We start from the raw sequence: 16,015 nt of genomic DNA on the forward strand, positions 1-16,015 counted from the left end.
TGCCGTTCTTTGTCTAGAGAAGCCAATAATACACGACTCGTTTAATGTATGCCTTTGGAAAAGTTTTGCTCGGTCTTGTATAAATTAGTAAGAAGTCATCAACCTCGAATTCGTGTATTTCTTTCGTAATATTTATATATATATTTATATATTTATATACTTTTAAATATATTTTTCGCTTTGTAATCGTTACGCGCGCAGGGATGGTGAAAAAATAGAAAGGAGCCAGATGAGCGTTTACTACTCCCATTCGGTTGTTCCCGGTGGTTTAGACGTTAGGTCATATAAAACGCGTGAGATTCCGGGCACCGTGGATATTTCAGTTACCATCTTTTTCACCACCTATGACACATTGAAATAAATTCATTATTCTCATGTTAAACAGTTGAGTACATACGTGTGTGTGTGTGTGTGTGTGTATATATATATATATAGACATGAAAAGCTATATGAACTTACATGTATTGGCAAATCTTTGCCAGGAATGGCGGGGATGCCAGTCATGAAATCGTTAGTGCAAAACGGCCTAAGAACAACGGAACGTTGACATGATAACGTTCGACATGCTGTGTCGCGGTCAAAGTGTATCGGTATTAGAACAACGGGCATCTGGCTAATGGCTCCCATACAGCCGTTAGAAGCCAACACTTGATTAGCTAAGTGGTCCGCCTGTCGTAAAGTCGCTATCACATTCGAGGTGAGATACGTAGGCGTGATATCCTGGATTGGATGATGAAGCTGCGGCCCAAAAATGTAGCACACACGGTTCACATTGTGACACACGCGTGGAATTAGTTTTGCAAGAAACAACATGTCCTCCCATTCCACACCTTCGGATACAGTCTCCTCGCACGACAAACCTACTACGTAGCTATAACTTCTTCGATCACCCTATAGAGACCAAAAAGATGTTTTAACATCTGGCAAAAATTAGAAATTGAATACTTCGATATTGATGATTTTCAAATACCTGAACCCCAACGCTACGAATAGGCAAGAGAGTTGCCGCGATATGACGATGACTCGAAACTCTACGAAGTTGCTGACGCTCGGCTTCGTTTGTCGCGCCTTCCACGCGATTTAACAACGCGTGTTTCTTCTGAAGCATCTGCTCATACTCGGCCATTATTTTTACTATGACCTGGAAAGTACAAATTACAATTCACGTCAACGGTCTGTTGAAGAAACAATTGTATCAATATTTCAGTACTTTTTATTTTGCATCTGTAATACCTGTGTTTCGGAGAAATCTTTCTCTATATAAGGCTCATCCGCGCAAAGGATTCGTACTGCAAGTCCAGGTCCTGGGAATGGGTGACGCGCAACGAGCGCCGCCGGCAATCCGAGATCACATCCCAACTGTCTTACCTCGTCCTTATGGAAATCTTTCAACGGTTCGACTACATATCCTTGCGCTCGTAGTACTCGCACAAGTTCGCTGTCGTTATGATGCGTCTTTATGGCATCCGCTTTACCTGAATAGATAAAAAAAAAGATTCGCATTTTTTGCGACACGAGGACGTAGGAATTCATTGAGAATTCTAGAAATAGAAATTTACCACTGACTAAGGCGCTTGCACTTTCTATTAAATCAGGCCTGAGAGTGCCTTGTCCAAGAAAAATGTCCTCTGGCTTCAATCCCATTTCTGCCATCGCTTCATTCGCGACTCTTACAAAAACATCGCCTATAATCTTTCGTTTCTCCTCTGGATTTGTAGTCTCACATAACATCTTGGTTAACCTGGTTCTCGGGCTACTCGCTGTACCGCACATCCCTTTATTATTCGTAACATTAGCGTTCATTACAGGCGCGACATTGTCCAATGGGACAGTCGTCGTTCCCTGCATGAAATAGCGAGCAGCGTTCACTACTCTTAACGTAACACACAATTGGGCTAGACTTTGTTCCACGAATTGCGTTTCTCCTTTACGCATGAAGCCGTTATTAATATGTAGGGCTATAACTTGCTCCTTACTTAAAGCTTTTTGTAATAAAGCTGCGCACACTGTCGAGTCCACACCACCGCTCACTAATAACTGTAACAAAAAAATTCAGATAAATTTAAATGGCATCTCTCTTGTTACATGTTTAAGATAAAAATTATTGGATATTTAATATTATTTCAAAAGCTTAACTTATATATTTTGAATTAGAGTATTAATTACGTACCAAAACCTTTTTGTCGCCTACAGTATTTCTGATGTACTGGATACACTGTGCCTCCCGATCACGGAGCGTATAATTACCCGTAAGGCCAGCGATACCAAATAAAAAGTTATGTAACATCGATTTTCCGTTAGGCGTTAAATCCACTTCCGGATGAAACTGCACACCGTACAAATTCATCTTATCGCTCGCTATACCTGCTATAAAGCTTGACGATCTGGCAGTAGTACGAAAGCAGTCAGCCACCCTGTCTATGCTATCACCATGGCTTAATAGTACCATTTGCTCCTTGTCCAAGCCCCTAATAAACAATACATCACTTATTACATCATGTTAAACAATGTTTTTCACAAGATTCTTATAGTTCAGACAAATCAGCATTATTTAATTTAATCATTTAATACTTTATAACATGATTGAAATTGACATACTTAAATAACAGGCACTTGGTATCAACTTCAATGGGAAACTGGCCATCCTCTCGACTCTCCCTTCGAGTTACACTACCGCCGAATTCCTTATTCATCATCTGCATCCCGTAACAAATACCTAATACAGGAATTCCTATTCGAAAGATATCGGCATCGTATCTAGGTGCATCTTCCGCATATACTGAACTAGGACCACCAGAAATTATAATAGCCCTGAAAAGATAATCAAATTAATAATCCATATTTGTATAATATTACATGCGTGCAAAATTGTGATAACTAGTTAATTGATATTAAACATGTATATCTTACTTGTATCCTTTCTCCTGAAGAGTAAATGCAGGTGTATCGAGTGCCAGAATTTCACTATGAACATTTAATTCACGAATCTTCCGGTCTATTACTTTCCCATATTGAGCACCTGCATCTAAAATAGCTACTCTCTCGTCAACAATGTCCATGGCTACTTCATCGGCACCATTATTTCTCTCAGCGCGAAACAGCAACCCATCGGCACTTTTTTCCATTTCAATTTACGTTTGTTAATGTTAATATGTTACTATATTACTAAATCTGCAATGATTTGGAAAGAGAATAACAGCATTGCATACCAAAGAATGGCTATAAATTATAATAAAATTATAATTTAACATTTTATTATGGGACAAAAAGATATGATAAAAATCTATGTATTACTCAATTTTACTTCCAAGAAATACAATCCTATCATACTGATTAATTATATTGAATATATAACAGGCTAGTTTTCTTTACTCATTCTTTAATCATTACACTAGTAGTCTTTATGATTATGTAACTAAACTTGCTCAATATTGTTTTCGCTTAGTATCTCAGAGACGTTGATAATAAAGTCCAAGTACGTTAATGTTGAAAAAAATGAGCAACAAAACTAACCGAGATAAATAAATTGGTATATATATATATATCCTAGCATAGATTCTAGATACAAGCAAAAGTTGTTTCATATGTATTTTAAACTGTATTCCGTAATTCTCTTTAATTGCTATTAATTATAATCAATACTTGATTATAGTAAAGGCTTTGCGCTTAAAACATGCGCAAAGAAAAAATATTGGTAACTTTTTTATATTGAAGCATATTATAATTTCTCAATAATCTTTCAATATTTTTTATATCAGCAAATAGACTTTTTTTAACTATCTTAAGAGATTAATTATATTTTCTAAAACCAATTTTTTTGTAAGTGTTAATATTTATTGCATATATATATGCATATACATATATGAATTAGACACATATTTTTTGCATGTGTGTTAATAGAATAAATCAAATGCATGCATAATAAAATAAAAATTTTGATGCAACAGAGGAGCTCGAGTTCAAGTGAAATTGAAAAATTGTACAAGTATAATTATACTTAATTGCAATTACGACTTTACGAATATTCGTGCACTAAAAATTTCTCATTCCAGATTGTATTTTACATAACAAATATCGATTTCGAAGGATACTTATTGATACCCATCCTTTCTTGTTAATTATACAAAAAGTGACAAGAGGTGCAGGTGACAAGAACGTTAGTACCTCACATGTTAAATGGATATCTCGACGTGAGCTACTATACGTATACAGTTGCCGTTCGCCAGCTGGACGATTCGCTCGACACTCGCACCCTATACACGTGCCCGCGGGATTGACGGAACCGCGATCACGAATTTCGGCGGCGCACCGCGTAGCCGCCAGTTGGTTATTTAACGAAAAACAAATCTCACCGGGCGTACCGCGAGGTGCGCCTCGGCGGTACGTTCGCGCGGCGAATCCGCAGACTATAGGTTATCTCGAGCGTCGCCGTCCGTTCGGGAGACTGTCGTTCGGCTTACCGGATCGTTCAACGAGAGGAACGGGAGGCACCGCTCACGAGGATCGCCGAATAAAGTAAAACTAATCGCAGAAGAACAGAATGGACAGACATCAGACGAGGCGGCCATTCGATCGCCACAATGCAGCGCGATCGTTGACTGCTGCTTTCAAGTAGCGGTCGCGCGAGCGCGCCAACCCTCGCGCCGCGAAATCCCCAGAACCGCCGCGTGAGGCCACGAATTCCTGTAATAAATTACATATAAATGTCATATATAATTAATATATATTATCAAATTTATCATACATATTACATATAATAATAGAAGTATTACACATTTTTGTTATATATTATATTATTTATATTACAATCAAATCGCACCTTAGGCCTGAACGCGATATGGTTTCGTTATTTATATGTATTAACATATATATATATATATGTGTGTGTGTATGTATATAAATGAATAATCGGAATCTCTTTCCTTCTCTTCTTCTTTGGACACAACTACGTTTAGCGCCAAATGCGGCGAGAGTAGGGTATTTGGTTGCAAGTCACCAATGCGGTTTGGAATGCTCACTTCACGCGTACAGCAAAATATCAACGGTGAAATACTACCTCGTGAATCGTGGGCATCGATGATAGGACGAAGATATTTTTCTTTTTTGCTTATATTATATAAATATCTGAATAATTTAATTATAAGATTTACACTTTTACTGAAAGTAAAATGAATTTCAGTGAAGAAAAGTATAAATGGGGATCTCTCTCTCATAATTTTACGATTAAGTTCAAAAAATTCATTCCTTGATAAATAAGAGTTTGATTGCGATTTTTTGCGCTGAGATGTAATTTAAAAAATTCAAAAATTTTGATAAATGTTGAAAAATCAATTTCAAACTTAATGAGTTTTATCAAACAGGTCGTTTTATAAAACTACTCGAGATAATGATGGTAATAATAATTACATGCAGTCCCCTAACGAAAGACAACCCGTTATACTGATCATTATGTACGACAGATTTATATTATAGTAATTAGTTTCGTTAGGACACACACACATATAGTTGTATCATAATCTGATCTACGTACATTTTATATTTAATCATAATTAATTTATATAATAAACATTAGTTGTAAAATAAGTTAACACACATTGAGATTACGATGTATGAAATAGGAATTTATAAATTTCTATTTTTATGATCCTTTTTATAAGATGTAATAATTTAATATAATGTAAAATATATTAATTCTAGCAAAATTTTCTGAAAAGTTCACAGTTCCGTTAAGATATTAAAGAATTAAAGTAAAAAAAAATTGATTCATATTTCTAAAAATTCTTCCTACAGTTTTAACATTATTAGAAATTTTTAGTTAGATGGGTAAATTTATGCCATTAGCAGAATTTCCGTTGATTGGTTACATTGTTTTCATTAATGAGCATCGCATATTATTTGTTCCAAAATCTGGCCTATCATAGATCATATCTCAAAACTTGACATAGCTGAACAATCAGTAATTTTCTGGTTACTAATTACATCGTTCGTTAAAGAAAACCGCTTGTGACTCGGACAATAATTATGTAAAAAATACGCGCGACATTATTTCCGAATACTGATTCAGCGCAAGAGCGAAAGGTACGATTACGAGTGGCATTATACGTGAGTCATCGGGGTAAAATTACAGTACTTGCGTGGCTTAAAACCGGCAATTTTAATTGCTGCTTGTTAAGGATTCTCGGTTTCCGAGAGATGGCTAAATCAACATCGGATTCGCAAGCCGCCCCTCTAATGATCATCTTACGCGAGGGAAATAGTCGAACGCTCTTGTCTCGCGTTACAAACTCACTAATTAATTCCTTCCTTCTGTTCATCCTGTCTACCTGAAACATATGTGATTACAATCGATCCGACGTGTAACGACTATTTGCATAGTATTTACGTAAGGAACGGTTCGCCAAGGGTAAGTGCAAGCTATAAAAGATGTATCTAGCCGAATAAAATATTCAGTTTTGCACGGCACGAAATCCTAACAACACCGATAAAATTATGGGTAGATCGAATCTCTGCTTGTTGGCCATTCTGGCTATTTTAGCAGCCGTCACTGCCGAGGAGATGTACTCGGACATGTTCGATCACATCGATCCTGACCATATCTTGCCGAACGACGAGCTTCGAAATCAATATTACAAATGCTTCATGGACACTGGCCCGTGCGTGACAGAAGATCAGAAATTCTTCAAACGTATGATATTTTATTTCATATAAATTTGGATTTTATAAACGACAGATATGATTTTTATTTAATATTAAAAGTAGAAGTGCTATTAATGCTCTAACTCTAATGATATTATAACGTGGACAAAAATATTATTTTCTTAATCTGTAAACAATATAGAAAAATATATTTTCTAAGATAGAAAAATAGGATATTTATTATCTAAAAATATAAAACATATAATAAAGGATATTATTAAGTTTAAGACGAGTACATCACCTCCATTTCAGATATTTGATTAATCTTTTCACATATGAAAATATTTTTAAATATATTTTTTATCAAAGCATATACTAAATAGAAAAAATTTGGAATAGACATATTAATATTATCGTGTTGTAACATAATAATGTTCATGTTAGTAAAAAGTTACAATTCGCACAATTTTCAAACATCAGCTTGCATCAACCAGAATATTAAAAATTTTATATTTTGCAGAGCATGCCGCTGAAGCGTTTGCAACGAAATGCCGAAAATGTACGGAAACGCAAAAGAAGAATGTGGAAAAGATAGTCGTGTGGTACACCGAGAACCGCCCTGACGAGTGGAACGCCATGGTAGGAAAACTTTTGGAGGACGCGAAGAAGTTGAACATTACACCCGTTGCCTGATGTTGCCAAATAAATAGCACATTTCGCGCTGTCATGTATACTTAAAATTGTGAAATAACAAATAACGATCTTGCATCCATGTAGTTTTCCAAGATGTAGCTGTAATTGTAATATACGATACGAGCACGTAGACGAGAGCGAGATTTAGCGGTGTTGCATGTACAATTTTAACTGACAATAAAAGCCGTTTCGTGACGGGTTGAACGTGTATACCTCTCTCAACGAGTGCATCGGCAATCTGCGATTGTAAATCATGGCGATATTTACCGCGTATCATGTCGAGTGTCTCCGCGGATTTAGCGCATGGAATTGAGGAAAATAGTGACAACAACATGAGTTTTTTGTCACGCGTCTTTATCCTCATTATCGTCATTGGCATCGGTCTTACGCATGCGTCGGAAATGTATTTCACTGCAGAGCGCGGAGGGGTGACACTTGCTTGGTGTTCCAAGCAATCCCAAGCATCGGAGGAATCATTTCTGGTTAGTCGCGAGATAATGCTCAGGGAGGAGACGTCCGTTCCCAATCGTCGACCCATATTATTCTGACTAAAGTGTTTCGCCGCTCCGAATTCGTCATGAACCGTCGGTTACCAGCGGGACGATCGATACGGGTGGTGGAACGGGGTGGCTACGGCCTGCGAGGGTGACTACATCGTGACGTGTATGTCATAGTTTGACGATTCTCTTTCCTGAAACCAACAAAATAATCCTCACGAGGGTATCATGGTGTCGCCGCGTGATAACTGCAGCCAACAATAATCCATCACTGAATATAATTCCATAAAAAATATTCTGACGATATTTCGTGTCAGTCGGCAATCAATTCAACGATTCCGCCGGTGTCAGAATACACATTTACGCTGGTGCGTGAGGGTTTTACACGCGCGTACTCCAGTACTCGTATACACGCCGGTATTCGTTTAAGTTTATCCTGAAACAGCAACGCCTTTTTTTCAATGCGATAATTTTAACGCTGCAGTGCCAGATCAAAGTTCGGCTGGTGCGAAACGCGCTCTCGTTCCGGACAAAAGAATCAGAACGCGACCGAATTTTTTCTCCGTTGAGGCATTCTATTAACCGATTTAATGTTTTCCGTCGCGTAACACAGCGTGCGAGCGTGACATAATGTGATACACGACAAATTCTCTTTTTCTGAATAAAAACAATTCACGCGTCGTGAGTACTAATTTCGTACAGTAAATAAAATAATAACATCATGCCGCATTTGTGTTGAATCATGATGACTGGAAGAGATACTTTACACGGAAAAATATATATTTGTGCAAAGATAAATACAAAAGGATGCGAATTTACGAGCGAGCAGGTACCTACAAAACAGGTATTTGTGCCATGGTTTGCTACGGATATTAAAAAAAAAACACGATTTATGGTATTTTTAACAAGACCCTCCTCCTGTTCCAAAGACTTGATCTACTAAAACTAAATAATACGCTTAAAAAAATAAATGGTTTTACTTAAAGTCAATTAACATGGATTTTTTTTGCTTTGTCACGTGCTCGCATCATTTCCTCTCGCATAAATTGAGGAAACCTTGATAGAACATATCGTGTAATGTGTTATAATAAATTGCATCTGATCACCTACAATCGTACGTATTATATATAATGATCTACTTCAATCATTGCTCTTAAGGCTTTGTATCGCAAAATGAGATCGTTTAGATGTGACGAACAATTTTATTTGACGTGCGTCATGCAAGACTTGCGTTCGATTTTCAAAAATGTATTTTATACTTTGTCATTGTTCGAACCAATAAGGAAAAAAAATTTTCACATTTTCTAGTAAATAATGTATGTATGAATTTCTCTCGCTTTTTTCTTGTTATTTTGTAAGAGACAATTTATGAATTACGCGATTAAATAATTTAGACGAATGCGTACATTTAGTAAGTAAACTTTCGATTGCTTACGAAACACTCGCGGGGAGTTATCAGGTCGGTCTAACTTTAAAATCATTTCGGAAGCGATAAAGTTGCTAAAGGACATTTTGTGGTTTTTAGAGAAATCCGGTTATAACAATTAAAGACGCTGGATAAAGTAATTTTGCTCTACTGTATTTGTAATTCATGCATATTTAGCATATCTCTTTTGAAGTCATCTGGTTAAAATCATGATTGTTTTTGGTACGCGATATCAAAAATAAACTTTTCCACCATCCTCTTTCTGGCTACCATCTCTCGTGAATAACGCTCACTCGCAAATATATCATCTGATTTCACAACAATAGCGTATATTTATGAAACCAATTTTGAAATCTCATTGCCTCTAACATATTTTTACGCGCGTAATTTTTATATAAAAGTTTCAAATAGAAATTTTAATATAATAAAAAAAAACGCACCTGCCTCAAGGGATAATGAGAATAATGTTCAAATATATCCATAAACGACAACGTATTTGTAACATTTTATCCTGACTAATTTTATCTAGTATAGTGTAATCCAATGAGAAAATCGATAAAGATGAAGAAAAGATTATTGTGGTGCGGTTTCGCTTTCGCCGTCGTGCTTCTCATCCTCATGATCTCGACTGAGAGCAACATCATCCAAAGGATACCGTTCCTCGACGTGACAACAGTCAATGATATCAGATGTTACGATGAAGTTTCGACTACAAAAGGCGTTCATGATTTCGATTTGGAAACAAGTACGAAATTTAAATTACTATCAATCTTTATACACACATTAAGAGTTTGAGAAAGTAGTCCTTTATAAAAAAATGACATATAATTTTTATATAAAACATGACCTTTATAAAAAAATCATAGTTGCAAAAAATATCAAATGTATATCTTCAAATCAAATATGTCAAGTTTATATAGTTTTATCACCTATCAGTTTATCCCATCTGTTTAATTTTGCGTAATTTGACAAGCACAATATTAAATATCAGATTTTATTCCTCTTATATAAATTTATAATCGTTTCTTAGTTTCTTTTCTGCATTTTAATGCCTCAGGTTTCAGAAAACATTCTGCATTAGCGCTGAACGATTCAATGTAATAACATTCTAACCGGCTTTTTTAAAAACTTGAAGATATTAATATATATTACATTAAAATTTCATAGAAAAAAAAAACAAATTATTTTTATATTTTTATTAACTAATCTCTTCCAAAAAAATGAGAAAACTGAATGTGGATCTACTTAAAAATCTTTTTCCGAGATATTTTAATAATTTTTTAGTACGAGCCTTTTCGAGATATGTACAATAATTTCATTATCTTTTATCTTTATTGAGCACAATGTAAAAAATTTGTACAATTAATCTTAACGTTCTAATTTGACGTTTAGTTTGTGTACAGTCTGATAACTTGACTTGAGATAGCGAGTACCACAATGGATATTGCGATTGAAAATCGCAAGTTAATATATCTTAAATATATTATGATATATCAATATATCTGTAGTAAAAATCACTTACATCCACCTTATGCTTTAGGTGTCGACAAGCCAACGCCAGGTAGAAACATCTTCTTCCACGAGACTTCCTGTTTCGGTGAGGAAGGCCTCATATTAAACGCTCGACAAGCCTGTGCTGTTGAATCGGCGGCGCGGATGAATCCGTCAATGACCGTATACCTGCTATTCGTGAGCAAATCGGAGTTTTCGAACAGTACGCGCGAGATCGTCAGGCATCTCTTCAATTATCCCAACGTCAGGATCCGTCATATCGATCCGCAGAGGTACGTGAAGGACACACCCTTGGATGCGTGGTACACCAGCGGTGTCCTGAGGAAAAGCCACTGGCCGGTCAGTCACATGTCCGACATGCTGCGCTACTTGACCCTTTGGAAGTACGGCGGTATTTACCTTGATCTGGACGTAGTAGTCACTAGCTCGCTGGAGAATCTGACAAATTTTGCCGGCGCCGAGGACTGGGACGACGTCGCCGCTGGCGTCATGGGTTTTGACATGTCGAAGTTGGGTCGACGCGTGGCCGACGCTTGCGTGCGCGATCTCAAAAAGAATTTTCGTGGCGATGTCTGGGGTAACAACGGGCCCGGAGTCATCACGAGGACATTGCAGAAACTTTGCGCGACGGTGTATGTGAGTATTGGATATCGAGAAAAGATTGGGAACTGCAAAAACAGGAATTTACGTCTGAAAGATTCAGAACAAAACATTAATATCATTATTTACAATCACTTTAAATAGTAGAATAACATATATACATTTTATTTTTAACTTTACAAAACTTTGCAAAACGGCGTCAAACGTCCAAGAATTATCTCGAGAAAATTAAAATTAATTTGAAAATTTTAATATTTTTAATATTTAAAAAAGAAACTAAAAATATCTATTTTGATAAATATCAATAACTTGGACAAATGATTTTATTATAAAAATTGTGAATAATTATAACAAACGGCTTTACATATTATCTATAGATAAGTGAACAATTATTTAAGAATGATGAGACTGGATTTAATCATCTGTTGGGCAAATGTGATAGCGATGATAAACTGGTAGAATAAATGTGAATACGTCATTTCATGGCGTTAAGAATTATAGCTGTACCTAATTCTTGCTTAAATAAGCGAGGTCTATTATTACGTGCACAAAGTAAAGAACAAAGTATATTCGTGGCGAGTAAGAGACACGCTCCGTTTAATTGAATTTATTTTGTCCAACGGATATGGTCCATTACTCTCTCAACACAGAATTAAAGACGCGGATAATCCAAAACGAATCAAATACGTTAAAAAAAATTCATTCTTGCTTGATAATTCTCGTCAATTTACGTGCGAAGAATTAACAAAGAATATGCATTATTATTTTAAGTATTATAAATAAACGACGTGATTCGTTTTTGTATGTGCAGTCTTTTATGTTTTATACGCATAAAATGCATCCAGAATCTCGGAATTCTCGTTACGATACTATATCTAACGCAAACAGCAGATCACAAACACAGACGTTTAACAGATAACGGATAATAGTGTTATAAATAATAATTTATAGTACTATATTCTTGTTTTATGCTTGAAGTGCGCGATTTTTTATTTGCATGATTTAATCAGGTACATTCGTGGGCGTATCTTATATGTTAATAATTGGTACTAATTGTAAATAGTTGTTGTTACTTCTTTCTTTCTCTCCCTACCTTTTTATTGTACTTTTATTAATTATATAATCATTATTTCATTATTCTATTGATTAATCTAATTTTTTAAAATTAGTATTAAATCTTTTTTTATTAATACTAAGCTATTTTATAAATTAATGTTAGGTTTTGTGTAAAGAGTATAATAGTTTTACTTATAGTTATGTAGTCTTTTCATAAAAAAAAAAAAAAATTAAAAATTGTAAGAATAAGGATACTTGAATAAGCTAAAAAAGTATTTTATATTTTGTAGGCGCGTGACATGACGACTAATCGTTGCCACGGCTTCACAGTATATCCGCCTTCGGTTTTTTATCCGATTCATTATAAAAAATGGAAGAAGTATTTTGAGACGAAAGATAGCAACGCGACATTGAAGACATTGAACAAGGCGAAGGCGATTCACGTGTGGAACAAGTTGAGTAAAGCCGAAAAAGTGCGAGTGAAGAGCAACGTACCGTACGCCGTTATCGCACGGAATTATTGTCCCTATGTTTTCAATAACTGCGGCACAATATTTTGAATCCAAGCATAATTACAAATCGTAGGACAAAAAGTGGATCGTTGTTTGACTGACACAATATTGGATTGGAAACTTTCCACGCGCTACATTCGTAGAATGAGTTTATCTAATATAATCAAAAGAACGATGTCATTCGTTATGTCAGATAAAGTGTCAGTTAAAATGCATTTAATGAGATAAAGGCTGATTTAGAAAAGTATTCCATTCATCCTGCTTTTTCTCTAAAGATATATATATATATATATATATATATATATATATATATATATATATATAATGTCTAATGGAGACGAACGCCATTTTAAATATTACCATGAATTACCGCGGTTACTAAATATTAAAAATAAATCGCTACCCTGTACAATGTAATGCAACTGTAACTCATAATCTCGTATGTTTAAGTTACAATGAAGATGAGGTGATCTCGATGCAAGTCAGATGTTAATGCTTACCATATTGATCGTTTGTACAGTTCGAAGTAATAGATCCTTTTCTCCTGTTATGGAGGCAGAGAAGTCTATTTTTACAGAGAGGCTTATAAAGAGACTCGTCAAGTATTTTTTCCACTTGAATAAGAGCGAAACAATTTTGTCCATTTCTTGTATGTCATACAAAATTTCCTAAAATAAAATACATAAAATTACTTTACGTTTAATAAATTTTGAAAAATCATCAGGATGGTTTATATATTTACTGAATAACATCACGAATGTACATTTACATAACTCAATTTTACATATCCGAGATTAATATCTGTTCTATATTAAATATACAGATTGTTCTAGTCTACTTGGCGTAACAGCATATCAATTTTCAAATTAAAGTTTTTAAAATAAAATCAACAATATAATATAAAAAGAGGCTGTTTAGCAATGCGTAACATTTATGTACCATTGTTGTCCGTATCTGTTGTAATACAATAAAAGAATCGCGGTGCATACCGAACGACAGTTACATACGTATAAACCGGATCTATCAGTACAAACTGTTAAAAACAACCAATTGTTACTAGTATTATTACAATCAAAGAGTTCAGCACATAGCAATAGTTAATTCCATTTTTTTAAGAATTTGAGAGCCTTAATTAAAATTACCTTTTATAAGCTCAAGGTTAATTCTTCAAGTTCTTAAAAAAGTGGACTAAGTCATCATTGTGAATTGTATCTTTTGATTGTATTATATTAGAGATATTATAAATATTAATGTTATTGTTATTAATAACAATAATTTGCTGTACATAAACAGGCAGTTTAAATACCAGACTATCGTAACTTCACTGAAATTTATTCTTTTTGCAAATAATTTTGCGAATTTCGTGAACGATAATGTCGTTAGATCTTGTTTTAGTTTTCCATTGATAAAACCTCAATACAAACGTTACGATAGTTGATATTATGGCTGTGCGATTTTTAGTTTATGACCGAAAATAATGACAACAAAGAATGTATTGTATGAATGTATGTATCGCATTTATCGAATAATAATAATCTGTAGTTTCTTTTATCTGCACAAAGGCAGACATAAATCTGTAATATATGTAAATGAATACATATTCTTTCTTCAGTTTTTTCTGTATTTATCTTTATTACGCGTTTGATTTTGGTAGCGATCAAATAAATATTTTTTTGTCTTTATTTAATAATTTTGTATAGCAATAAGTTCCTATTCAACAATAATGTTCTTGATAGAAACGTAGAAAAATTATGATATTAACGTATAAATTCGTTAATAAACTCGTTATAAATCTATTGATTATACCTCTAGATTATGCGTGTATAATATTTCAAACAAGTTCAAGTACTTAGAAGCCAAAAGAGGCCTGAAATTGGAAAATGTAATTTAGTCCTTTGTACTATTTTACATATATTGTAAAGCTATAAAATCACAAGCAAAAGTATAAAATTAATAAGTAAATCACACATTTATCTATCAATTTTTCTATAAATAATTATTTAACAAAAATGCACTATCTTGAAGTGTTCGCGTATATGTTTTTATGGAGTACAATGGAATTCTATAAATTGTATAAAGATACTTCTGAGTGCAAAGACTTTAGATTAAATTTTATAAATTTTGTATTTCCAATATATGATACAAAATATAATTAATATGATACAAAATATAATAGGTATATATGTTTTATAATATTTAAAATGCGATACGTGACTCTATTTCTACTTACAAGAACTTGTAGACTTTCGGGAAAAATTGAAGATGTATTTTATGTATAAATATATATGTACAATATATATATATATATATATATATATATATATATATATATATATAAGTGAGAAATATTATACAAAGAAATCGTTCACTTGCTTAAAATAGGCAGATTGTAATTGACTTATTTTATTCTTTCAAAGATGTTAGATGTGGTCAAAAGCGGTAAAATTGTCAAGATACACGAGAATATATATAAATTATATGTTGTACGATTATTAATAAAATATATAAAAAAATTCTTGTTCTTTATATTTCATATTATGATAACATTTCCCAAATTCTTTTTTATTAGTGTTTCTTCTTGTAATAATAAACAAATATTTAAAATATTAAAAAAAAAAGTTCTATAAAGATCCCTTCACGTCCGGCTAATTCGCCAATTGGCGAACGCAAACCTCGTGCACTTGCTAAGTGATACGCTTTTGCGAAGATTATTAATACCAATGACTTGCTGCAAGATCTATATATAACACATAGTAAACTATAGATAAAGCTGCGTGCAGCAGTTACGAAGGCCGAACTTCAGTTATACGAATGAGAATAAAATCTGTGCAAAAGTTTTATTTGTCTCTGTGAAGTTTCACTGTCAAATACAAAAAATTATAGTCATATTTCCTATTGTTCTTCGTGCACTTTCTATATCTATGAATTTACAGTATTTTTTCAATTTTATAGATAATCGTATCAATTGATTTTTGTTTCGAAGTCGTTCTATATGCGTTCTATTTCGCCCTTGAAAAATTAATTACTCTACGTGACTCATCGTCAACGTGACTTGGATAATTGATTCTTCATAGCAGAAACAC

The 16,015-nt window shown here is 34.1% G+C and overlaps 3 protein-coding genes across 7 annotated transcripts; 2 read left to right on the top strand and 1 right to left on the bottom strand.

Annotated features, from left to right (window-relative positions):
• Window positions 1-98: 98 nt before the first annotated feature.
• Bur (GMP synthase burgundy) lies at window positions 99-7,757 on the bottom strand. The gene is made up of 11 exons (XM_071783634.1): window positions 7,597-7,757; window positions 6,135-6,323; window positions 4,461-4,683; window positions 2,911-3,171; window positions 2,599-2,811; window positions 2,171-2,468; window positions 1,560-2,037; window positions 1,234-1,475; window positions 971-1,141; window positions 460-891; window positions 99-342 (listed from the first exon to the last, which is right to left on the bottom strand). The coding sequence occupies exons 4-11, from the start codon at window positions 3,123-3,125 to the stop codon at window positions 241-243; spliced, it is 2,151 nt and encodes a 716-aa protein (XP_071639735.1). The 5' UTR covers window positions 3,126-3,171; window positions 4,461-4,683; window positions 6,135-6,323; window positions 7,597-7,757; the 3' UTR covers window positions 99-240.
• On the top strand, window positions 6,439-7,539 carry LOC139816264 (ejaculatory bulb-specific protein 3-like). The gene is made up of 2 exons (XM_071783678.1): window positions 6,439-6,685; window positions 7,157-7,539. The coding sequence occupies exons 1-2, from the start codon at window positions 6,490-6,492 to the stop codon at window positions 7,327-7,329; spliced, it is 369 nt and encodes a 122-aa protein (XP_071639779.1). The 5' UTR covers window positions 6,439-6,489; the 3' UTR covers window positions 7,330-7,539.
• A 92-nt stretch (window positions 7,758-7,849) lies between the features above and the next one.
• LOC139816246 (lactosylceramide 4-alpha-galactosyltransferase-like) lies at window positions 7,850-15,283 on the top strand. 5 transcript variants are annotated; one of them, XM_071783651.1, is made up of 4 exons: window positions 7,850-7,992; window positions 9,782-9,997; window positions 10,793-11,400; window positions 12,711-15,283. In XM_071783651.1, exons 2-4 carry the CDS (start codon window positions 9,796-9,798, stop codon window positions 12,978-12,980), a joined length of 1,080 nt encoding a protein of 359 aa, XP_071639752.1. In that variant the 5' UTR covers window positions 7,850-7,992; window positions 9,782-9,795; the 3' UTR covers window positions 12,981-15,283. The 5 variants fall into 5 exon arrangements, with proteins under 5 accessions (XP_071639752.1, XP_071639754.1, XP_071639750.1 ...); XM_071783653.1 differs by having other exon boundaries at window positions 9,787-9,997; XM_071783649.1 differs by lacking the exon at window positions 7,850-7,992 and adding an exon at window positions 8,016-8,940.
• Window positions 15,284-16,015: the final 732 nt, after the last annotated feature.

Source organism: Temnothorax longispinosus, chromosome 7 (assembly GCF_030848805.1).
Source record: "Temnothorax longispinosus isolate EJ_2023e chromosome 7, Tlon_JGU_v1, whole genome shotgun sequence".
Lineage (NCBI taxonomy): Eukaryota > Metazoa > Arthropoda > Insecta > Hymenoptera > Formicidae > Temnothorax > Temnothorax longispinosus.

What these genes read in the sequence shown, in the direction of transcription:
- Bur (XM_071783634.1), bottom strand. Translation starts at nt 3,125, where the DNA reads ATGGAAAAAAGTGCCGATGGGTTGCTGTTTCGCGCTGAGAGAAATAAT. An exon ending in TGCAAGCGCCTTAGTCAGTG is followed by an intron (nt 1,476 to 1,559) that starts GTAAATTTCTAT and finishes TTATCTATTCAG; the next exon opens with GTAAAGCGGATGCCATAAAG. An exon ending in AAGATTTCTCCGAAACACAG is followed by an intron (nt 1,142 to 1,233) that starts GTATTACAGATG and finishes TGTACTTTCCAG; the next exon opens with GTCATAGTAAAAATAATGGC.
- LOC139816264 (XM_071783678.1), top strand. Translation starts at nt 6,490, where the DNA reads ATGGGTAGATCGAATCTCTGCTTGTTGGCCATTCTGGCTATTTTAGCA. An exon ending in AGATCAGAAATTCTTCAAAC is followed by an intron (nt 6,686 to 7,156) that starts GTATGATATTTT and finishes TATATTTTGCAG; the next exon opens with AGCATGCCGCTGAAGCGTTT.
- LOC139816246 (XM_071783648.1), top strand. Translation starts at nt 8,569, where the DNA reads ATGATGACTGGAAGAGATACTTTACACGGAAAAATATATATTTGTGCA. An exon ending in TGATTTCGATTTGGAAACAA is followed by an intron (nt 9,998 to 10,792) that starts GTACGAAATTTA and finishes CTTATGCTTTAG; the next exon opens with GTGTCGACAAGCCAACGCCA. An exon ending in AACTTTGCGCGACGGTGTAT is followed by an intron (nt 11,401 to 12,710) that starts GTGAGTATTGGA and finishes TATATTTTGTAG; the next exon opens with GCGCGTGACATGACGACTAA.